Raw genomic sequence first — 23,808 nt, 5'->3', positions numbered from 1 at the left:
GGTGTGTGTTTGGGTGACCTGGGCCACTTGTCTTCAGATGAAGGGGTGGGACAGATTTCTCTGTAATTGTTTGCATTGAACAAAGCATGCTCCACTTGCCAGTTCAGGAAACCTTTGGCAGATGAATTTCAGAACTCTTACTACTTGCTCTGGTTGTTCAGAGGTCTCTTTTATTTCCTCACAAGCATACACAACAGCTGAACAGGACTTCCACACTGTGGGCTCTGCAGGAAGTAATGCAACATTTCCTTTGAGCTGCACGAGGAAAGGATGGGGTAAAGCAGGTAACTGCAGCCTCACAGTGCTCTGCTCCCAGCTGCATTGCTCCTTACCATACACGTGTAGCAGTGAAGAGCTGCAGTGCAGCTGTCTCGTATTTTTAAACCCATGAATTAGGGGATTATATAAATCCAGTCTTTTATTCCTCTTTTGAGTCTCCATTTCTTCAGCATGTCACACGTGTGGCACTTGGCTTTCTGTGACGTGGTGTCAGTCAAGATCATGTTTCTAAATGTTGTGATTTTATCTTGACTTCCAGCTGAGCCACAGCTCTGCTGTAAGACTGATTGTGTCTTCTTTTTGCAAGGCCTTAAGTCCATCTGGGTGACACTGAGGAAATGAGGCAAGAGTTGAAGGTGCAGCAGCAGCAACTCTTTTAATAACTGTTTGTATAGCAATTCTAGAGGAAAAGAACTTTTATTCTTTAGCACAGCTCATGTCCAAGTGAAAAACGTAAAGAACAGCATCAATCTCATTCTCAAGTAAGTGTCCAGTATGTACAGCACCTCTGCAGAGGAACTCCACAGAAAATTGGTTCTGTCCTGGGTCTGCTTTCCTTGGAGCTCTAGCAAGATGATGAAGCTGTTCCCAGGTGGGTGACTCCTTGTCAGATGATGAATTACACTGATGAAATGGATCCATGATTTGTAACAAAACCTGGATTACAGGAAATTTTTTGCCTAACTTCACAGGGACAGTAACTATTATTTTCCTAATTCAGTCTGACCAAGTCTTTGTTCACCTTGGTAACAGTTAAAAATATTCTTTGAATTCAGACATGTAAGCCAAGCTGTTTTAGGTGCCACACATTCCTCAGGGATGGCACAGTGGGGCCTCTTGTGACAGCCCCACTTCCACTGCTGGGGTGATGGAGACAACGACTGACTGCTCAGAGATGTGCTTTCATTCCAGTGATGAGTATTTTGGCTTGCTCTGTTCTCCCCAAAGCCAAGAGAAGGCAGTCAACACCCATCTTCTCTTGTAACCTACTCAGAGGGTCAAACTCCTCCTCCAGAGCCAGTGCTGGCTCCTTACACCAGCTCTGCACAGTCCAGTGCTCCGAAGCAGCTTTGCTCGGCTCCATGTTGCACAGAATGCCTGGGAGCATTGGGGGGAGGGAGGGTGGAACAGCAACATGAGAAATAAAAAAAAACCCAAAACAACAAAAACCATTAAAAAAGAAGGGATTTTGAGTCGGGCAGGGGGTGCTGCTCTATCGGAAGAGGCGGTAGAGCCGCGGGAGCCGCCCGTCCTTGCTGGAAAGGGCAGCCTGGATGTGCTCATACGTGGGCAGATCTGTCAGGTCACCCAGGGCAGCCACTGCTGGCTTCTTATGCAGCATCTTAGTCACCACCCTCTTGATATCAGTGGGTTTCACCTGACCTGCAGACAGAAAAAAGGCAGAGCTGTGACACCTCCATTGTGAACAGCACAAAGCAGCTTCAGGCTGATGCTCAGAAAACCAACTCTGTATCTTCTCTACCATGATTCTCATTTTCCCTTCCTTCTGACTAAAATAAGCCCTGTGTTAGCTTGAAAGCAATTAAGCTCAGTTTGAAATGTATTTCTGTAGTATGTATGCCCCCAGGCTTTCAGAGGTAATTCACCAGTGCTACAAGAATATTTTAACTGTACCTACAACTGCAGGTACAGGTGCCCACAAGGCAAAGCTTTGTCTACTCACTGATGAGGGCACAGAGCTCATGAGGTAGCTTCCTTGTGTTTGTTGCCAAAACCTGCCTCCCCACATCTTCAAAGATCACTGGTCGAGACTCCAGGTTCATCATGAGCATGGATTTGAGCTGTGTCTTTGCTCTCTCAAGTTCCACCTGTAAATGAGCAGGAAATAAAAAAAAAAATCTGGCTGCTCTCTGTAGTACAAGGTAATGTGGAAGGGTTATGCAGACACCTCTTTGTTGGACGCATTGCTAATGTTAATGTGCTCTTTTACAGAAAAGTGTAACAAAATTATCCAAAAAAATCCAGTCTAGCACAGTCAATGCAATGCATTCACAGAATCCCAGACTGGTTTGGGTTGGAAGGGACCTTAAACTCATCCACTTCCACTCCCTGCCAGGGCAGGGCCACCTTCCACTATCCCAGGTTGCTCCAATCCCTGTCCAGCCTGGCTTTGGACACTTCCAGGGATTATTTCAGCTCAAAGACCACCTGCAAACTCAAATGTGCTGCTGACCTCTCCCACTGCTCCTGCCATGAGGATGAATTCCCTGGTGATGATTTCCACCATCTCCCGAACCTGTGGGGAAAATAGACAATGGAAAAGATCAGAACAATCCTTATGTACACAGAACTCTCTGGTACTGAGTGATGTGGTGGTTATTGTTTAGAGACTCCTGTCACTGAGTACAGGACTCTGTACCTGTTTTGGGTCTGCACTGGCATGGATACACAGGAGACCTGTGTCCTCATAGCTGTGGTGGTAAGAGGTGGCATTGTACATCCAGTGGTGCCTGTGGATATACAAACAGTATTCTAAAATTTAAAACCCAGAATTTACCATGTAAAAATTCAACACGGACAGTGAGCAAACTCCTAGTGCACTTTCAGGATTCTCAGCAGTGCAAGGAGAATTATCAATCCCTGCCTCTGACATTTTATGCATGTGGCATTTACTCCTTTCTCTCCACTTGAATCCTTGAGACCAAACCCAGGACCATAAACAGCCAATCCTGTTAATATTCCCAGATTAAAGTATCAACAGGACTAGCAGAAGAAAGCAGAATTCCTGGTGACTTCTGCCCTTTACTTTCACCCTCTCAAAATGCCAAGTGTCCATGTTCCAAGCAGAACAAACTGATGTAAAACCTGGTGGGGTTTGCTTTTTTTTTTTTTTTTTTTCTATGTAAACCTGCTACAGGATTGTTTCTGCCACCCCTTAAACTGAAGACAAACCAACCTGTTGAGCACATTGAGGTACAGCCGGGTGAACATCCCTTTGCCAGGCCCTCCAGCTGAAAAAGAGCCACCACCTCCCATCATCATGTTCAGCACCGCAAAAGGAATGAAATCGTCCTCCTGGATTGGAACAAAAAACTCAGGTAATGGCAGAGCTCTTGAGGGTCTGGGGTGAGTAAAGGGAAGAAAAAAAAAACACAGCAAAAGAACAGCGTGAAGGTCAAGGCCTTCAGCAAAATGTCATGGAAAATGCTGCTTGTTTTGATGTGCAGCAGCAAAGATGTCAGTATTTGTGTGATGGATCAGTGATCCTGGGATTCTTCAAGTATAGGCCATACAAAATGAAGGCTTTGAAATTAATACTTACTAAAAATGAGCAGCTTTCTAACCCAATCATGATGTGGGTGAGCTCTGGGATGGGAGTAGGGCCCAGACTCACATCTGACATGTCTTTTTCAACCTGTGGGAAACACAGACAGATTATTAACACCAACTTTCAGAGCTGTTGTACCCAGTTTGATACATCCCCAATAATTACCATGCCACCCAATTAACAGCTGTCATTGACCAGTTTGGGCTCATACTCATGAAATGTAACTTAAGAAAAGCAAAAGCCTTTAGAGAAATCAGTAATTCCCAGCAAAATGCTGGATGCCACCTCCACCACGTACCTTGATGATGCCTCCAGTGTACTGAGCCACGGACCTGTCCACAGCCTTGCCCTTCCCAGAGCCCCACACGGGCTCCACCCCCAGCAGGTATTTCCTGGCACACTCCACCAGGTGCTCATGCTCTATGCCCACCCCAGCCAGCACCATCCTGTCTGGGGTGTAGTAACTGCTCAGGTAGGAGTGCAGAACATCTCGGTCAATTTTGTCTGTGTTCTCCACGGGGCAGAACCTGTTCAGTCCCACTGTGTTGTCTCTGAAGGCTGCCTAAAAGGGAACAGGCACATGAAAAGTCACAAACACCGCTTCATTTTTTTCCATAAATCCTTCCCTAAACCTCTTTTTGATTTGGAATTAAGCCCACATCTCAGAGAGGAAAAGCTAAACATTATTTCACTAATGTCAGTACAACTCAGTAACATTTTGTCACCCACATCAACAAAGAGAAGTTACAGATAGGTTTTTTTGTTTTTTCAGTTTGGGTTAGAATCTTCCACATGTGGGGAATGCTGGATTTCAGAGTGAAGGGACAGCCAAATTCTCCCATCACAAAAACCGAATAGCAAAAAATCTGCTTTTTAGTCTAAAACAAACCCTGAAGCTGGCAAAATTCACAAGGAAGAAAATGCAGCAGGAGAGGCTGCATGCAGGGTGGGATTCCCAGTGTGTTACCGCATGGATCATTTCTGTGAGGAGAGGCTCTGGGTCAGGTCTCATATTCAGATCCTCCAGCTCAAACCTTATGGCCATTCGGGTCATCTCAATTTCCTCATCTGCAATGAGACAAAGCAAGGGATGGCAACCCCTACACAAAACACCCAGCTGCTGCAAGGGCACTGCTGAGAGAATTCTGAGCAAGCCATGTGTTGGAAATGTTTGGGTGGTTTTTTTTTTTGTTGTTTTTTTTTTTGAGGCAGAGGATTTGTTGCCAGACCTGATAACCTGGGCTGGAGGGTTACATCAGCCAGCAGGTTGACCACGGTGTCCAGGCCTCTGGCATCAGCAGACACTGCGTACATGATGGTGTCCCTGCAACACAAACAACAGGTTCTGCACTGAGAAGTCATTTCTGAGGTCATTCAGTGTCATCTCAGTATCAGGAAATCACAGATGAAGCTGTTTTAATCATTAAATGCTTCCAAAGTTAAAAAGAACTGAATTTTATCATCCTTTCAGGCTCACTTTTGTAGCTTCCCAGCAGCCCAAACAGATTTCTGCTGCTTGGGAACAAAAAGTGGCTTTTCCTGCCCCACACCACAAAAAGAGATTCAAAGTGCTGTCAGTGCTACAACACCCAGGTAACAGCAGGAGAAGGAGCAGCTCACCTTGATGCCTGGCAGTCACAAATGCCTCCATGCTTCTCTAAGGTGAGAAGAATTTCATCTTTGCTGCCAAACTGAGCTGTGGACTAAGAAAGAAGATACCAGTGTTATTAATTAGTAAAGCAATAACTATCTGATAACCCTTCAGTGTAACCCAGACCATCTTCTACATTCATTCAAGTCACATGGTTTGATCACTACATGCCAGCCTTGGAGGTGAAACCACAAAGACTTCCAAAATATAATTAGTCATGACAATTAACAAGCAATTAAGATTCTGTGACTCTGTCAATGCTGTCACCACTGTTTTAACAGCTCAAGTGCAGAGAGCCCTACAGGTCAGGCCCTCCTTGGCTGCTGTCCCTCACTGCCCCCGCAGATTTGGGGACCCCTGGGCATTGCAGAGCAGTACTCACAGAGAAAGCCAGTTTTTCCAAGAAGTGGGAGATACCGCTGAGGTATTTCGCTTCGTGTCTTGATCCCGAATTTACCAAAACTGGTGTAAAGAAGAGAATAAACCAGCGTGACTTTTACACCCTCCGATCCTCACAACCCGACCCCCGGCTCGGGGCGGGGGGGGAGCTGAGGCGACAGCGGCTGTCCCCAGCCCCGCCGGGTACTCACTGCCCACGGTGCAGAACTGCCCGAACTTGTTCTGGGAGGCGACGCGGAGCCCGTTCTCCAGCACCGTCACCCGCGTCTCGAAGCGCTCCCGGCTCTCGGCCGCCGCGAACACGGCCTTGGGCACTCCGGGCAGCGGGCACGTCAGCGACACGCTGGGGTAGGCGCTGCCGCCGCTGTAGCTCCGGCCGGCCGCCAGCCCGCACCTGAGGGACACCGGGGACACCGTCACGACACCGTGCCGCGCGCGCCCCTCCGCCAACGCCGGTACCGAGCGCTGATCCCCTCCCAGAGCGGGTCCCGAGAGCTACCGCCCGTTCCCCTCGCTGTCCCCAGCGCCGTGCCCTCCCCGCGCGGTGCCGGGGCCGCTCTCACCGCCGGGCCGGGCCGCAAGCGCCTCGCCGCAGCCACGCCATGGCCGCCGCCATCTTGCCGCCACCGGGATGGCGGGGTCAGGGGGCGGGGCCGAGCCGGGAGGGCGGGGCCTCCATTGGGCGCTGCGGCGGCGGCCGCCCGTTCATTGGTCCGCTCGCACGGGGAGGCCCCGCCCCACCGCGCCCTCAGGCGGCCATGGCGGCGCCGGCGCTGCCGGTGGCGGAGCCGCTGTCGCGGGGCTCGGCCGAGCCCAACCCCTTCTCCTTCCGCGAGTTCGTCCGCTCCAAGTCCCGCGGCGGTGATGGGCCGGGCGGTGACACACAGGTAAGGCCCTGCGCGGCAGCACGGTTGAGGTCTGTCCCGTCAAGACGGCCACCTCACCCCCGGCTGTCCCCTCCGCAGGCGGCTTGGCCCGGGCCCGTCGCGCCCCCGCTGCCCGCAGTGCCCGCAGAGTCGGGGGACGAGCAGGACGAGGAAGAGGAGTGGAGCGAGAGTTACCAGCCGCTGGCCGTGGAGCAGGCCCACCTGGTCACGCTCGGAGCCGCCCCGGGACCGGCCTCTGGCCCCTGCCGGCAGCCGAGCTACGAGCAGGTGAGCGCTGCCCGCCCTGCCGGCACCTTTCTCTGTCCCACCAGCTCTGAGCTGGCTGCTGGCTTGCTACAGAACCCGGCGTCACAGCCTGCTGCTACCAAGAGCTGCTGAGGAAGAGAATCAGGTCTGGAAGTGTGCTTTTCAACGTGAGCAGGTCCGGTACTTTCTCTGTCCTGCTGCCCTGCACTTGACCCAGGTGACTTCCGTGTGCTCCTGCCCCCTGAGGTCATGTTTATTTAGAATCGGCAGCATTAATTAGTCTCATTTGCACTGGTGGTTCAGTGCTACGTTCCTGTGCCCCACAGTGGTTTCCGATGGATAAACTGAAGGTAAAATTAAGCATGAATGTATTAGAAAGCACAAGGGTTTCCAGTATTAAAGCCGAGTATTCTGTTACTGATCTTGGATCATTGGTATTGTTGTGAAAATGCACCTCAACCCTAATAAGATTTATTTCTGTTTTTAGTTAAAAGAAGAGAATGCTATTTTGAGAAGCAAGATCAATAAGCTTCAGATTCTGTCTGAAACTCAAGCAGACAAGTGCGTGAAAAATCATTTTCCTTATAACATGAAACCATGAGATTCTTGATCCTTTCCCAGAATTTCCTTCCTAAAATATTTAATGGTACAAGTGCTTACTGTGTGTTATCCCTTATTTGTTTTAAGGATGAGGAAGCTTGAGAAGAAGCTGGAGGAAAACAAAATCAAAGAAGAAAAAGAAGCACAGGATTTGGAAGCAATGGTGCAGCATGTGGAGCAGAATCTCCAGTTGATGACTGTAAGTGTTGGCCTGATGTTTAGATCAGATGTCAGAAAGAAATTCTCCCCTGTGAGGCTGGGGACGTTCTGCACATCCCAAAAGGGAGCAGTGAGGAAGGAAGGAGGGAGCTGTTCCTACCTCCTAAAACATTCATAACATGGCATGGTGTAACACAAACCATATCCCTCCAAGTTCTGTGCTGGGATCACTCCTTCCCACATAGCTCAAGCTGCCTGGTTTATCCTCAGCATGCTGTGGTTTCAATAATCTCTGTTCTGTTGCAGAAACGGGCTGCCAAAGCTGAGAACAGCGCTGCCAAACTGAGACAGGAAAATGCACAGCTCCAGGTATAGAGTAGCATTGCTGGGGCTGCAGGGATTCATCTCAGAATTGAACCAGTGGAAAGGATATTGCAAGGGTTTTGCAGGCTCTGAGGAAAATGCTGGGTGTGTTTTCAGGTTCAGTAAAGGCTTGGGAGTTGTGTCCTGTCAGAGGCTGGGAGGGCCTGGATGGTGTCAGACTCTTCAGTGATGCCCAGTGCCAGGATGAGGAGCACTAGCCAGAAACTGAAATGAGGAAGAATGTTCCATGAAGGGTGGCAGAAGCCTGGAGCAAACTCTCCAGGGAATGCCTGGAGTCTCCCTCTCTGGAGACATCCAAACCCACCTGGACATGTCCCTGTGTCACCTGGAGCAGGTGACACTGCCTTGGCAGGAGGTTGGACTGGATACATCCAAAGGTCCTTTCCAACCCTGATTCTGATTCCCTCACTCTAGGCAGTCTGGTTATGGGCTCCTGTCACTATTTATTACGTTGTTTTATTGTATTAGTTATCTTAGCGTTAGTTAACTATTACACATTCCGCACCCATGAGCTGCTGTGTGAATGTATTCCTTAGCTCTAGAGTATCTGCTGAAGTTCTGAGGTTGTTTCACATGGATTTCACCCATTGCCCCCAGGCTGAACTGAGGAGTTCCAGGCTGGAGAACGAGGCACTGCGGGCAGGCCAGGCGGGGTTGGCCACGGCCAAGCAGAACGCAGAGGTGGCCCTGCAGCACCTGCTCCAGGTCACAACCAGCTCCAGAGCATCCATCAGGTGAGCTGGGCTGGGACAACTCTCCTGACACCCTCCCAGGCACTGAGTTATGTTCTGGGCTCACAAGTAAACGTCCTCAGTGAGTTTTTTAGGATTGAAATGCAGGGGTTTGTGTTGTGTGCCAGAGGAGCTACCCCATGTTCTTACCTGTGATGTGTTCTCTTCCAGGCATAGATAGCAAAAATAAGTGAAAAGTGGGAGTCTGAGTTTCCAGTCCTGATAAAATGCTGCTTGATAAAACACAGAATGGGAAAACTCCCCACACTGCCTGTTCCCACACATAACACTGTGTCTCTCCCATTCCAGGCAGCTGCTCTCCGGAGCAGAATCCCTACAGCTTGTCGCTGATCTTCTGAAATCCATAGACAGAATCGCTGAGGTGTCAGAGGATGGACAGTGATGACAGCGACTCACACAACACGGAGGACTTTGTTTTCATATGGAAACCATTACTAAAACATTAATTTTTAATACTTGGCCTCTTTTCGACATGCCAAACTGCAGACCTGGCTTCTCCATCCTTTCCCGCGGTGCAGCCACAACCAACGGATCCATAACCCCGGAATGGACCAGACTACATCCCCGGTCCTGCTGGGCGGGGACCGCGGCCCCTTCTCCCCGTGCCTCCTGCAATTCCCCCACGTTTCGGCTGGGACTCCGCCAGCACCGCAAGTTTTTGCTGGGGCTCTCGTCGCCGTTCAGTGCTCTGGTTGTGCTGGGGGAAAGGCCCGTGGGTCCGCTGGTGGTCGCGGTGTGCCGGTGCCGCCGCCGGCTGTGGTCGCGGTGTGCCGGTGCCGCCGCGGTCCCGCTCGAGGCCCGGCCCGGGGCGGTCTCGGCGAGCCGCGGGGCCGCCCCTTGGCCGTGCACGTGCGCTGAGCCCCGTCCGGATTGGCTGCGCGGTGTCACGTGCTCTGTCAACTGACCCGTGCCCGCAGCGGCGATTGGCGGAGCGGGGAGGCGGGGCCAGCGCAGCCCCGGCAGTGGTGGGGGCCGCCATGTCCCGCGGGCCGGGCCAGGCCGGGCCCCTCTGCTCCCCACAGGGCCTCGACCTCGATGCGGAGCGGGAGAAGATTCGCCGTGAGATCGAGCAGCTGGAGCGCAGTCTGCAGCCCGGCGGGGCCGACATCCAGCTGGTTCTGTCCGACTCCAGCCTCAGCTCCGGTACGGGTTCGGGTGGGCTTGGGGCGCTCCCCCAGGCAGCCGCCGGTACCGGCGCTTTGCACGTTCCCTTTGCGCCCAAATACCGCCAGCAGTGACATGGCAGGGCCTAAGCGATCCTCACAAAATGCTGTGTGAGCTGCGCCACGCCCAGCGCTCCTGCCCCTCCTGAAGTTCGTTTTCAGAGCCAAGAGGAATCGGTGACAGTTCGAGCATCTCTGTCCGGAGCGGCTTCACCCGTCCGTGTTCGGATCTTAGTGCTCTGTGTAACTTCTGTCAGAAGTCTGGAGCGCACCCGGGGGATGCTGAGGGGCTGCTGGTGCAAAGTTTCTGTTTCTCCTGGCTTGGAATTTCGCTTGGCTGCACACCTGGGAGCCTTTCATGTGCGGGACCGCGACTCAGCTTTGCTGTAGTTATCCGGAGCTGCTCTTTTTTTACCTTCTCCAGAACATTAAAAATAACACCAAAAAAACAAAACAAAACAAACAAACAAAAAGAAAACAACACAAAAAAGACATAAGTGGAGTATAACTAAATAAACTTTTTATTTGCCAGTGTCCAAATCCGCTTATGGTCCCATCTGAGATCTCTCTGGTGCTTTTTCCTCTGTGCTTTAATTGAAAATATTTGGGTTTAAAGCTTTCCTTTTATCCCACTACAATCAACATTTTTGTGTTCTGTTTGTCTAGCTGATGGTGATAATGAAGATAGTGATGATGAAGATGGTGATGATGAGGATTCTCATGCTGAAATGGTAACTGTTTTCTCTTTAAGTATATATTTCCAGCTGTCTATTGAAGGGAGCAGAAGGAAGGGAAACCTCACCCTCCTCTGGGGAAATCCAGGCAATTGCTTTGGCTTTGTGCTCAGTAAAACCTTAATTTTGGGTATTCCTGCCCAGAACTTTGTTATTCAGTGTCAGAGATTTCTTCTGTGGCAAGTACCAGGGTTAGAGGCCTGCCTGCTCCCTGTCCCTGCAAACCCCTCAGGCTGTGGGCACACACAGCAGGTTCAGCTGAGGTGGTGCTGAGTTACAGAACTGATTGATACAGACCTGCTTTTCAAACAACTGTTTTTCTTTGCTTTCTCCCTAAATGCCTTATTTGCCTCAAGGAAGTGGAAATAGAAGACAGCAGTGGTGATCAGGATGATGATGATGATGATGATATTGAAAACCTGCCCCAGGATCCAGAAACCTGCCTGCAGATGAACCATGTGTACCAGGAAGTTATCAAGGAAAAGCTTGAGGAAGTGGAGCTGCTCATTGCACAAAACAAAAAACAGCAGGTGAGCAAAGCAGGAGTGAAATGCTCATTTCTGTGCTTTTCTGGATTTGCCATCCTTCCTTCCTTCCCCTCAAGCCCAGGACTCAGGTGGTTTCTTTAACTTGCTTTCTTACAATAAAGAAATTAGTATTTTACATACCATTTTTAGCTTGTTGTGGCAGGTTAGTATTAATCTTTTTAATCATCTGCACTGTGCCATCTCAGGAAGTTCCAAATCCTGCCTTTAACTCTTGCACTGATTTTACAGTGTGGTGCTGCAGATCTGAACCATGCCTGGGGTGTTTGTGAGGGTGCAACCCCTCCTCTCTGAAATGAGGAATTCGGAGGATACTCTAATGCTGATGATGTTCAATTCATTCTTGTATTGCAGAAGGAAATCATATGTGAGTTTGATGGTCCAAAAACAGCCAAAGCAGGAGATGGCAGAAGTCTACGAACAAATATGTTTTTGGGTCATTTTATGAAGCCATACTTTAAGGATAAAATAACAGGAATTGTAAGTAAATAATTGTAGCCACCAGGGGCTTGAATGTTCTTGAGTCTGATTTCAGTTCCAGGACCCAATTCCATGCTGCTGTTTTTAGCACTCACTGAAATCTGGTTATCTGTGAAATTGAGTTTTCTCAGTTTCTGAGATTTTCTGTGATTTTTTTTTTATCAATTCTTAGTACTTTTTTTCGCATGTCTTCAAAAGGCCATTGGAAAAAGGAAATCTTGGCTTTTTGTGGTAGCCAATATGTCAGCTGTCATCATCCATATATTAATATATTCAAGCAATTTCTGGTAGTATTTCTGTTTATGTACCTGTGAGCTCTTGCTAACAAAGGTAAGTAAACAGTGTGAGTGTGACAGTTTGAACAAGTTTGAGTTTCTAGTTATGTTTGTAGCGGTTCATGCTGGAGTTTTAAGAAGAAACAATAATTTTGTCTGACTCTCAGTGTGTCTAGCCCTTCTAATCCTCAACAGGGCCCTCCTTCCAATGAAGATGCCAAGGAGAAGGCAGCTCAGGGCATCAAATCCTTTGAACAGCTGCATTCAACCAAGTGTAAGTAAGTCTGGCTACTGTTCAGTGTTCTAGAAGAGCTGTAGCATGTCTGTATTCATGTAATAAATGCATATATTCCTATAGTTAGTGTTTGTGTGTGTTCCTGTTTGCAGTTAAACATCAACACCTCTGGTTGACTCACGAAAACATTGTTAAAAGGGAATGGAGTGCTCTGTAAATTATTTCAATGAGTCACTAATGACTGCTTTTTAATTTGTTCTGCTGCATCAGCTCCTGTGAGCACTCCTAAACCAAGTAAGGTGGTGAAAGGGTAGAGCCCAGATGAGGGAAGTTCTAGGGACACCTGCAGCTCCAAGTGCTCACAGGGTGATTCCTTTATTGGGGTCCATTTGGAGATCCCAATAAAACTGAACCACAGGCTGAGCCTTGCCCAAGTCTGACATGATGTTGGTGATTCAGACATTCCCGGGGGTGCTGGGAGCAGTGGGTATCTCCTGGCAGTGGTTTTGCACTGATGTCTGGCTGCTCCCCTGTCTGGTTTAGGGAAAACTGGAGAGAAGACTCTGCTGCAGAAATCCGTGGTGAGTGACCGCCTGCAGCGCATGCTCCAGCCAAAGCTGTTCAAGTGAGTACTGCCCAAAAATCCTCTCCTGCTGAGAACATTGCATGGGAAAGGAGGAGAAGGGAGATGTGGAGACTTCACCTTCCTCCAGCAAGTTCCTGTGTTAATTGCTTGTGTTTGTGGGACTTTACAGCATCTATTTCTTCCTATTTGCACTGTAGTGTAACTTAAAGTACTTTCCAGGGCTTGAAGCTGAAATTGTGATATGTGGTGAGGCCTAATGGTGTGTCCAGCTAGGGATTTCTGTGCTGGAGCTGGCACAGTCTTTGTGGCTGTTGCAGCAACCCTTTCTCTGTGTAAACACCAAAATGGTTTATCAGCAACCTGTTGTGGGTCAGGGATTGCATTGAAGGGGCAAAAATACAGCAAGGAGTGTGCCTTATGGGAAAAACTTGGAGAACAGTTTTGTGTGGAAATAAACTTGAAGGGAGGAATGGTACTGATGGGGAAGGTATTTCTGCTGTATGTCTTCTTATGCCATTGACCTCATTCCCATCTAGCCTATTAAGTAGTGATAAAAATGTCTTTGCACAGGTTGAGCTATTGGAATCAGAAACTGGAGAAAGTCAAGACTGACACAGAAAAACAGACCTTGGAAAAGCAAATCAAAGACTTGGAGCAAGAAATAGAGAAAATTAAGTAAGAAGTCTTCCTGTGTTCTTGGTAAAAAATGAAATGTCTTAGAGCTTAGCTCTAAGAGTTCCCTCCTCCTACTTCTAGATGGGTCATTGGTGTTGAGTTGTAAAAAACAAGGTGCTGTTGTGGCTCTGCAGCTCTGTCATCTCCACAGTTCTTTACTAAGAAATGTGTTTGGGTCTTGATAGACAAAGTGTAGTGCCTGCACCCAGTATAGAGGTGTTGCTTTAAGTGCTCTTTACTTTAGCAACAAAGCAGAGCTCTGAATTTTTTTTTCCATATTTCTCAGCTTTTGCTCATGAACAAAACTAGAGCAACGTATTTGGATATGGCATTAATTGTTTCTTGTGCTAATCTGAGTGTTCAGTTCTTGTGGAAGTCAGGAACAGGTGGGAGGAATGAGATGAGGCAGGATCAAGAAGACAAAATGTTTAATTAACCATTTAATATGATTCTTTCCTTTCTGTACCTTCTGCTTTAGCCAACTCCCAGAAAGTGACTTAATAGGAAACAGATTTGATGAGCATGACTGGGACAAAATTTCAAACATCCATGTGAGTTGGGGGATCAGCTCTTTTATTGCTTCTGATATCTGTGTACTTCCTCTTGAGAATCACCTGACCTGGTTTGCATCCAGTGTTTTCATCTTGCAGTTCTCCAAGTTGACTGCTAAGTGATCTCAACTTGTTAAATTTGCTGACTTAATTGTGGCAAACTTGGCAGTAAGACATATCTGGAATGTAAAATATGGCTTTTCCTTTTTGTCCAGGTGTCTTCATGCCAGCTCTGAGACTAAACATGTTTTTGTTGTTTCTTGTAGTTTGATGGACAACGTAGCTCAGAAGAACTGAAGAAGTTTTGGCAAAATTGGGAACATCCAAGCATCAACAAAAAGGAATGGACTGAGGAGGAAATAGAGAGGCTGAAGCAGATAGCTGCTAAACACAACTACCTGGACTGGCAGACCATTGCCCAGGAGCTGGGGGTAAGATCTGTGCTGGCAGATTGGTTCATTCGGGCTTTACTTTGCCTCTTGTCAAGTTTAAAAAATAATGTTAATACTAATTCACAGTTAATTGATGCTTTCTGAGGAGTGTCCATGAACAGTAGCAAAAGGGTTTTGTATTTTAGCTTTTTCCTCTTGCTTTTTATCCTTATAAATAACCAGTTACCTGCTTCTGTCTGTTTTCCTTGTATTAAGACAAACAGGACACCTTTCCAGTGCTTGCAGAAATATCAAATCTATAACAAAGATTTAAAAAGGAAAGAATGGACCAAGGATGAGGATCAGATGCTTTTAGAGCTCGTTCAAGAGATGAGAGTGGGAAGCCATATCCCATACAAGAAAAGTAAGTGACCAACAAGTGACCAGCCTTTCATTCACCTAGAATGCACCACTCTCCCATTCTCTTTTCCTTGGTGGAAGCTGTGATCTCTTCCTTTCCTGTACCTATCTGGAAGTTTCATTATATCAGCAGGAATTTAATATCTCTTGGAACCTTTATCCCTACTGGAAATTTGTCTGAAACTGGCTGAGCACCACTTTTTAAAAGATTAAAGTGCTGCTATAACAATCACTGCTTGCAACTGTTGTCCAGATGAAGGAAGAAGCATTAATTACAACAGAGTTAAATAAACCTTTTAATTTCCAGTTGCTTATTTCATGGAAGGAAGAGATTCTGCTCAGCTGATCTACCGCTGGACGAAGAGTGTGGACCCCAGCTTGAAGAAAGGAGCCTGGACACCAGAGGAAGATGCTGTAAGCTCCATTCTCCGGGCCTGGAATTGTAGGGTGGGAATGTTGGACTGCTGAGGTGTGGCATGGCTGTAGATCTAATCTTTAGCCGTGGCACAGAGGAGTGTAAAACAGACCAAGGTACAGCTCAAGAAAATGTAGAAACTCCTAAACACTTCTGTCCAGAGATTTACACAGGAAACAAACAGAACTGCTGCTGTCTCAGGCCTGTTAGGGATGACGCTGGTGAGGATTTCAGCTCTTGCTCTGTCTGGTGCATACAGATGCTGATGGCTGCAGTTAAGAAGTACGGGGAGAAGGACTGGTACAAAATCCGGACGGAAGTGCCGGGCAGGAACGACGCCCAGTGCCGGGAACGGTGAGTTCAGACCAGCTACCACCAGCCCCTTAAATAAGGGAAAGCTCTGGTTAGGAGTGCTGGTTTTGTTCAGCCTTGGATTGCAGTGATGATCTGATTTTTACAAGCAGGATTGAATGTTCCTGACTGTAATGTTTTCATTTTGAAGGTATTTTAAAGTATTGCACTGGAATGTAAAGAAAGGCAAGTGGAGCTTGGAGGAAGAGGAGCAGCTGATTGAACTGGTTGGGAAGCATGGTCTGGGTAGGTGTTTCTGTGACTTAATCTACAGAAGTTTAGAGATGTCATTGAGGTTTTCTCTTTCATTGTAAACCCTGCAGGCTCTGCTTTGTACTGATGACTGCAACTTCTTTGTATTGTGTGTTGTGTGTATTAAGGATTTGAGATCCCCTCATGCAGTAATTCTGTCTTTTTATCCAGGGAAGTTTATAATATGTGTGTAATGGCTGCATTGAAAGACCTGTTGCTCAGTTTGTGGCCCAAATAAAAATATTCTGCATCCTGTCCATCCTTTTCAGGTCACTGGAGCAAAATAGCTTCAGACCTGATACATCGGACTGGCTCCCAGTGCCTGAGCAAATGGAAACTCATGGTTGGCTCTAAGGTATTGTGGAAGTCCTGCTGTGTCAGTCCCATCTCTTCAGTTAAGTTTCTCTAAACTAGAAGTGGGATCCTGTGAAACCAATTTTAAAAATTGCATTGATTTCACACAATAAGGTTTTTGTTGTGGATTTCACAGTTGAAATTTTTGGTGGGTAGAGCAGCCTTTGTTCCGAGGAGCTAAAGTTATTTGCTATATATTTGTGTATTATCCAGAATTCTTTCCTGCCTTGAAATGCCTGTAAGGATGGGATATATGTCTGTTTTCTTGTCCGTACCTCATGAGTTGCTGGTTTTGGTCCCAGGCACTCAAGAAGTTCTGGCTGCTTAAGACCATATTGAACATGATCTTGTTTCCAAAATCTTGTTTCCTTTGGAGAAGGAAACTTCCTGATTTGAGAGAGTTGCAGGCCAGGGGCAATCACTGACTAAAACTTGTGTGTGCTTGTTTTGACCAAGAAAAAGAGATCTGGGGTGAGCAAACGGTGCCACGATGAGGAGAGCTCCAGCCCTTCAGAGAGCAGCAGTGAGGAGAACATGGAGCTGAACCTGTCAGAGAGCTCAGAGGAGGAGGGGAGCAGCACCACAGGCAGTGAAGAAGAGTGTGCAGTTCCCAGCATTGATCTGTGGATACCAACAGGGACAGACATACAGGAGGCAACCAGGGAGGGACACCAAATCAAATCCCTCCTCTCTGCTGCCAGGGCTGGTGCAGTGAGCAGCTGCAGTGGCATTCCAAGGGCAGGATGTGACAGAGCTGCTGATAAATCATCTGAGCTGAACACCCTGCTGAAGGGCATTGCACAGCCCTACTCCACAGATGTGCTGGTGAAGAATCCAGAAGAAGTGATGGCCAAGGTGAGCTGGGATGGGAGCTTGGATCAGAAGTTAGAAGTGCAGCTGCTGCAGCAAGGGCAGATGTGATTAGCAGATAACATCTTGCCGTTCATTCCTTTATAATGTTAAGTCAAAAAAAGTGAAGATATAATTACCCAGTAAATTCTGGTTTTGGGGTTTTGGTAGATTCCTCACACAAAGGCTTTTATGAAATAGGAATTTGGTGGTGTGATGATGCACAGGGATTAAAAGTAAAGGTCTTCAGAATTAATTTCATTTAATAAGATACCTTCAACAGCAAGAATGTTGAAAACTTGTATCTGCTGTGCATGTAAGTGCAAATAATTTTCTTAGAGTGACTTTCCCTTCTGTCTTTTCCTGTGTACTTTCATCTTCAGGCTTCCCAGTGTGGAAAACAAGTGCTGCAGGTTAGCCTGGAGGAGGTGAGAACAATATTAAGGAAAAACACAAGCTTCCAGAGGAAACTGGTGAGTGCCTCTTGTGTCTTTTCTGCTCTTCTGACATGAGCACTGCCAGGCTGTGCTTAGTAGGAATTTATTTTTATATGATCACAGATTTTACACTGTAATCCCAAGAAGAAAAGCTCACAGATTTTTTTTTTTCTGCTAACTGCCCTGTGAATGGTTTGTCCTGGGACTAATGGCAGAACCTTCCTAATGGGAACTCTTAACTGTGTATTTTTTTTTCACGCACGGCAATAAAAGATGCTAAAACCACCTGCCAGCCTTTTAGCCAAGCCCCCTGGAGTGGGTGCAGCTGTTGGCCAGGATGTCCAGGGGCTGCAGGAGCTGCCAGAGAGAGCTCAGCGCCGGGTCAGGGAGTGCTGGAGGAGGCTGAGCCTGAGCAGGAAGCTGCTGATGGCAATGACCCCTTGGGTGGGCAATGTGCTGCTGCCCTGCACTGTGCAGACTGGGAGCATGGCTTTCTACCAGACAAAAGGTACTGGGGGCCCATCCTACCTTTGTCCCTTCTTTCTGATGTGTTCTGAGTGAATTCCCAGCTGATTTTGATCTTGGATTTCTTTGCAGCTGCTGCTATTCACGAGAAGTTGAAGTCAGTCAGTCTCACTAGCACTCCCCTGTTTGCACTGCTGGTTCATGTAAGTTTTACTGTCTTAAGAGCATTATCTGCTTTTAAACAGCAGGAGTCTTTATTTTTTTCAGTATTTGAGGCTTAAATAAATAGTTTATCTTTGTTTCTTAAACGAATAATCTAATTACTGGACTAATCTACCCTCATGGTTTGCATATGAAGTTTCTTAAATAAGTCCTGCATCCAAAATCTGATCCTGCCAGGGCTTTATCTGTACGTGTAAAATATCCTCACAATCTTGCATGTGAAGCATGATCCCTCTATTTTGTGTTGTCACTGACTCCACCAAAACATTTTTGCTCTCATTTAAATCTTCATGAAGCTCTCACCTTGCAGCTCTTCCAGATTGATACCAAAGGCTGTATGAAGATTATTAAGGAGAGGAAGCAGAGGCAGTTGGAGCTGCTTAGGTCTAATGCAAGGAGCCCTCAGCAGGTACCGTGTTTTTAAGCTTTTCCCACTGAAGTGTTGACTAAAATAAACATTTTTAATTGTGTGGCCACACAGTTTATATGTGTGTTAGCAGGCAGAATAAAATTCTGGCTGTATGGCCACTTGTTCAGGAGGTGGCAGATGTGGGCTTGATTCACATCTCTGCTATTTTAATCATCTTTAAATTTATCATAAGTATAATTTAATATACTTTTTTTTACAGGCTTCCCAAAATATGGAGACTTCTTCAGGTACCTACCAGAACATTTATTTTTATGATGTGCAAGAACTTTCACATAATTCATCACTGTTACATTAATAACCAGTTTAACTAAAGGAGAACTTTGGGGACAAACCTACATTGTCATGCTCATTTTTGCTAGCTCTTGGATCTTTAAGCATGCTCCCCTTTGGTAAGGACTGGAAAAACCCCTGGAAGGGTTTGGGAACCAGTGGCACTGGACCAGTTTAGTGGGGTGTTAGGGTGCATCTCTGATTTTTTGGGGCATTTACCCCTTGCTCAGCTTTTGAGACCTGGCTTGATTAAATTAGGACCGTGGCATTGTAGGAATTCTCAGAAACAGGAATTTGCCACATTCCTTGATGTTTAATGAGAAATAGCTTTTGGAACTGCTGTTCATTCATTGTAGTTTTATGTCCTCTCCTCTGCAGGCAGCTCATCCCAAGCTTGTTCTCAGAGGAATTCCCAAGGGGACATCCCAAGGAATGCTGCCAGATCTGCCTTGAGAGCACAGGACACTGCCACTGGTGTCTTGGAGAGCTGTGCCAGAGCAGTGCAGGGAGCTGCCCCAGCCCAGGGGCAAAGGCAAAAACCTAAAACTGTCTCAGAATTGCTGCGAGAGAAGCGTTTAAGGGAGTCCCAGGCCAAGAAGGCCATGCAGAGGACAGTGTTGGTTACCTCACAGGTGCTGGTTTCAGGCCCTTTGATAATCCAGCATCCACCACAGCAAATCCTTCCCTCTGCACAAGTAGGGAGTAAACCTCCAGCAGCTGCTGGGACAGAGAGCCAAGCACAGGGTTCACCAGTGCCCACAAGGACTTCTGCTCTTGTGCCTGAAAAACATTCCTCAGCAGTGGCAGAAAGTGGGGACAGCCCTGGTTGCTCAAAAGGGGCAGAGCTACAGCCAAGTAAGAACCTAAAAGAGGAAACTCTGGAGAGCAGCCCTGAAGGAGGGGTTTTTCCAGCTGTGAATCCAGCTGCACCACAGAAGGCCCCAGACCAAGGAGAGTGCTATGGTCAGGTCCCAGCCAGAAGCTCAACTTCAGCAGTGTTGCAAAACCAGGCTTTTGTACCTCACCAGATCACAGTGGTACCTTTTGGCCTGGAGTGTGGCACCAACAAATTGTCCCTTCCCACAGCAGTCACCTGTGAGCTGAAGAGTAACAGGCCACAGCCAGCACCAGTGAGCCTGCTGCCTGCTCTTGTCACTCCACAAGCTGCTTCTCCTATGATTCCCAACAGCATCCTGCCCTTCAAGTGGGTTGTAATCCCCCAGGCTCTGTTCCCCAGCCCTGTGCAGACTGTGGTGGGTGTTCCCCAGGGAATGCCAGCTACTGCTGGGGGAAGTCAGTGTAGGACAAATGTGACTTCCACTGGTAATGTCTGTGCTTTGGGAGGGACTCTTGTACCAGCTGGAACAAATCCACCTCACCCCAGCAGCACAAAGACAAAAGGACCAAGTTCCCAGCTGGCAGGAGTTCCTTTGGGACAGGCAGCTGACCAGTCCACAATTCTCTTACCTCCAGCCTCAGTGTGTGCTGGAAGCACCACCTCCAGCTTTTCTGCTGTAACCCCTGTGTGTTCAGATGGTTCCTCCATGGCTCCAGACTCCTCTGCAGCTCCAGCTGCCCCTCCAGCTGCCAGCCCAGCCCTGCGTGGCATTGTGCTGTCCCAAACACAGCCCCCTGCCAGCACTCAGGGCTCTGGTTGCCAGCCTGTGCCCAATCTCAGCAGTTTGGGAAGGAGCAGTGACTCCATCACAACAAACACATCCTCCTTCAATGCAGACAGCATCAGGACAGAGACTGTGCTCCGTCCAGCAGCTGCAGCTCCTCACAACAATGTCCCAAGGAACTCTGGTTGCTCTCATGCCCAGAAACTGAGGAGCAGACCCATTGCCTCCAAACCACCAAGTGCTGACGTTTCCCCCCAGCCAAGCACTTCCAGTGCAGAGAAAAATCTCCTTGACTTCAGCCTGGTCTCCCTGGAGGACGAGGGGCTGGTGAAGGAGTGGCTGAGTGGGAAGCAAGGTGTTCAGGTGCCACCACTGCAGACCAGGCTGCCTTATCTGCCACCTTTCCTCTGCAGCATAAAAACCCTCTCAAAGCTCCTTGTACAGAAAGCAGCTCTGGAAGAGCAAGCAGCCTCTCTCCTGTCCTCTGAGGCCAGTGGGGATGGGGGCACTGGGGATGTTTTCCATGCTATTGGAGAACTGGTGCAGCAGAAACTGGGTGATAACCCTGCTTACCTCCTGCTGAAAGCCAGATTCTTGGCAGCCTTCACACTCCCAGCTGTCCTGGCAACTCTGCCTCCTCCCAAAGTGACAACAACTCTGTCAGCCAGCAGGAAGCACCAAGAGGACAGTGATGACGAGGAGTGGCAGAGTAAGAGAAAAATGTCTGAGGAAGAGAGTTGTGGGAATGAATTAACAGGAGCACAGGAGGACTGGAGACGTGAGGATGAGCCTGGAGACAAAGATGCTGATTTACTAAATCAGGTAAAACGGATTCCAGAGGCTAAAAGCAGAAAATCACTGCCAGATAAATACTGCATTGGAATCCAGGGGGAAGCCCCCACTGTTCTTAAGTGTAGCAGAAATTTGGTCTTTGGAATAAACACAGTTCTAGAGCTGATGAAAGGAACAGCTCTGCAGCTCATCCAGTGAAAGCCCATGGTTTATTTAAACATGTCATGACAGTTGCCAGAAGTGGGTATCAAAGCTCCCTTCCCCTTTGTGTTTATAATCTGCTGCCCCGACTCTTGCATTTTTGAAATCAGGCCTTTGTTTTCACTGTGTAAACTGATGTTTTGTGCCTTCTCTGACATTGGTAATGGAACGTTGTCCCATGCTTCACTTTGAAGGTAAATTAAAGATTGTTTGCAATGCCTTGCTGAGCTCCCTAAATCAGAAAGGTGGCTGAAGGAGTTATTTGTAATTCTCATGGTGTTGATCATCTGCTTCTCTTGCAGGGTATGAGGGCTGAGGAGAGCCCTGCTCAGTCTGCCTTGGGCTCCTGCACCGATGTGGCTGATGCCAGAGCTCCCCAGATCAGGAGAAGTGCCCGCTTCAAGAAGAGGAGGAGGATATGAGAAGGAAATGTGTTAGTAGCTCCTCAGTGGTTAGTGCATGTTGTTGAGAAGCTGAACCACGTTTGTCTGTGGTTCAGCTCAGACGATGAATCATGACCCCAGGAAAGGACTAAAATGATCTCTGCTCTTGTTCCCTGAGGACACAGGGTTCTACAGTCACCATCAATCACAGCCTAATGCTGATAATATTTGGAGAAGAGGGGAAGTTAATGACTCGATAAAATTATATAAAAACTCAGTAAATTAAAATGTTTGGAAGCCCTTTAGTTCATGCCCCAAACCCTACTTAGTATGCACCTAGTTGGTAGCACTCTATAGGCTTGACTGTGGAGTTTTGCTTTAATACTTCATTTTTGAGCAACTTGGTGGGGTTTGGGGTTTATTTCCCCTTATTTGGCTTCATTTCTGTACAGTTATAACAAGTCACCTTCTGCAGGGTACAAATGGGTGATGTTCTAATACCTGCTGAGACTTTTGGTGCACTGGATGGAATGAACATGAACAGTGTTTGATTCACATGGTTGTCAGATGAGACTAGTTGGGGATTTTTTTTCTTGAAAATTCATTTTAGAAACTCCAGAAGGGCAACTTCCCTGTAAAAATGCTGTGACTGATAGGAGCTGTTTGTGCTTTTGTTAGAGGGGTCACTGGAATAAGTTCTGCCTTCCTGCATGGCAGGAGGAGATAATCTTTGCACTGTTCACTTTTACCACTTCCAATGCCGACTGAATGGATCTGGCGAAGAGGAAAATGCTGGATTGATTTTTCCCATCCCTCAACAAAATCTGCATCTCTAGGCAAGGTGTAAAAATGAAGGAAACTGGCTGCAGGAAAATCTTTCAGGCACAGACTTCTGCTCTTTCAGACTCCCACCTGCCATAGATGCTGAGGAGGAATATTGGTGGAAATCTGAGGAAACGAGCAGTGGTGGTTATTTATTTCCTTCTTGTGTTAGCCCTTATTTATGTGAATGTTTATCCATGTTCAGAATATGTTAATTGGATGTTTTTTAGTGCCGTGACAGTGGCTTTGCTTGGGTTTTGCTTGGCTTTGCTTTCCACAGACTGAATGCTGTGGAATAAGCAGTAGATTAATTTTGTATCCAAATGACTCTTAACTATTTGTTGAAATACAGATGTTTTATTTTTCTCACTTAAAAATTACTTATGTGTTCTGTGTGGGGTTTTTTTCCTGGTAAATAGTGCTTTTAATAATGTGTGTATGAGAGTGATTGCTAATGAGAAAAATGAAGTTTTCAGGCTGCATGAAAACCAGGGAAAATGGGGGGAATGAATATTCATGTGCCTAAAACTGCAGGATAGAATTAGGATTCTTTCTTGAGTCTTCCACAGCCTGCCCTGTACAGACATCACAAATCACTTTAAAAAAAACTTGTTTCTTCATTTATAACCCAGCAATTTCTCTCTCGCAGAGAGGTGCAAGGTTAGCTGAGGCAAAGCTGATAAAAGCTAGAGGGAAATGCTGTGAAAACTTCATTCCACTGCACTGACTGAACTTCCCCAAGTGTAGTGGGGAGTTGGGAATTTGAGCTTTTCTACTAGGGCTCCTCAGGCAGAGCTGGAGATAGAGGGTCCCTGGGTGCCAGTGTTGCTGTAATTTGGTGTCAAGACTTTATGGAGCAATAGGAATGATTGTGGAAGGCTCTCCTCTTGCAGTGTACTCTGTTTTCCATAAGTCACTGTAGATAACACTTTTCCAGGAAATTCAGCTGTGGCAGGAGCTGCTGCACAGTTGTGGGTGCTGTGCCCAGGCTGTTACAATGAGGCACTGGTGGGAAAGGTGAGCTGTGCTCTGAATGATTGTTGGCCTTTGCAAATGCTGCTCAAAAGATGCCCTTGTCACTTATTTGTGGGAAAACTGCATAAGGAGCAGCTGGCTTTGCCCTTTTGCAGGATTAAATTGTTTTGTCACTAGAATAAAACCTCCCCAAGCCAAACTGGTCAATTAACAGACACAGTGATTACCTTCAGCAAGGGCACAGCTGACATCTTTTTTTAGTATAAAACTGATTTAATGACAAGAAA

At 47.3% G+C, this 23,808-nt stretch overlaps 3 protein-coding genes across 6 annotated transcripts; 2 read left to right on the top strand and 1 right to left on the bottom strand.

The window, feature by feature from the left end:
- Positions 1-9: 9 nt before the first annotated feature.
- PMPCA (peptidase, mitochondrial processing subunit alpha) lies at positions 10-6,234 on the bottom strand. Of its 2 annotated transcripts, XM_062505760.1 has the most exons (13): positions 6,182-6,234; positions 5,810-6,012; positions 5,602-5,681; positions 5,189-5,271; positions 4,798-4,892; positions 4,536-4,636; positions 3,867-4,130; positions 3,563-3,655; positions 3,197-3,315; positions 2,660-2,750; positions 2,474-2,536; positions 1,964-2,108; positions 10-1,662 (listed from the first exon to the last, which is right to left on the bottom strand). In XM_062505760.1, the coding sequence occupies exons 1-13, from the start codon at positions 6,232-6,234 to the stop codon at positions 1,493-1,495; spliced, it is 1,560 nt and encodes a 519-aa protein (XP_062361744.1). In that variant the 3' UTR covers positions 10-1,492. The 2 variants fall into 2 exon arrangements, with proteins under 2 accessions (XP_062361744.1, XP_062361745.1); XM_062505761.1 differs by lacking the exons at positions 5,189-5,271; positions 5,602-5,681; positions 5,810-6,012; positions 6,182-6,234 and having other exon boundaries at positions 4,458-4,636; positions 4,798-4,997.
- A 142-nt stretch (positions 6,235-6,376) lies between these two features.
- On the top strand, positions 6,377-9,369 carry ENTR1 (endosome associated trafficking regulator 1). The gene is made up of 7 exons (XM_062505937.1): positions 6,377-6,505; positions 6,584-6,772; positions 7,239-7,312; positions 7,439-7,550; positions 7,817-7,879; positions 8,492-8,628; positions 8,935-9,369. The coding sequence occupies exons 1-7, from the start codon at positions 6,377-6,379 to the stop codon at positions 9,026-9,028; spliced, it is 798 nt and encodes a 265-aa protein (XP_062361921.1). The 3' UTR covers positions 9,029-9,369.
- A 148-nt stretch (positions 9,370-9,517) lies between these two features.
- Positions 9,518-22,920, top strand: SNAPC4 (small nuclear RNA activating complex polypeptide 4). Of its 3 annotated transcripts, XM_062505395.1 has the most exons (22): positions 9,518-9,789; positions 10,476-10,540; positions 10,900-11,073; positions 11,443-11,568; positions 12,039-12,117; positions 12,622-12,703; positions 13,235-13,339; positions 13,818-13,890; positions 14,157-14,321; positions 14,538-14,685; positions 14,989-15,095; positions 15,356-15,450; positions 15,599-15,693; positions 15,969-16,054; positions 16,510-16,908; positions 17,286-17,375; positions 17,613-17,847; positions 17,937-18,007; positions 18,337-18,435; positions 18,656-18,683; positions 19,105-21,170; positions 21,644-22,920. In XM_062505395.1, the coding sequence occupies exons 1-22, from the start codon at positions 9,624-9,626 to the stop codon at positions 21,761-21,763; spliced, it is 4,674 nt and encodes a 1,557-aa protein (XP_062361379.1). In that variant the 5' UTR covers positions 9,518-9,623; the 3' UTR covers positions 21,764-22,920. The 3 variants fall into 3 exon arrangements, with proteins under 3 accessions (XP_062361379.1, XP_062361381.1, XP_062361380.1); XM_062505397.1 differs by lacking the exons at positions 9,518-9,789; positions 10,476-10,540; positions 10,900-11,073; positions 11,443-11,568 and adding an exon at positions 11,606-11,898 and having other exon boundaries at positions 12,039-12,121; XM_062505396.1 differs by lacking the exons at positions 9,518-9,789; positions 10,476-10,540; positions 10,900-11,073; positions 11,443-11,568 and having other exon boundaries at positions 11,606-12,121.
- Positions 22,921-23,808: the final 888 nt, after the last annotated feature.

The sequence above is a fragment of the Cinclus cinclus genome, chromosome 19, assembly GCF_963662255.1.
Source record: "Cinclus cinclus chromosome 19, bCinCin1.1, whole genome shotgun sequence".
Taxonomy (NCBI): domain Eukaryota; kingdom Metazoa; phylum Chordata; class Aves; order Passeriformes; family Cinclidae; genus Cinclus; species Cinclus cinclus.
This window is presented reverse-complemented; position numbering and strand designations above follow the sequence as displayed.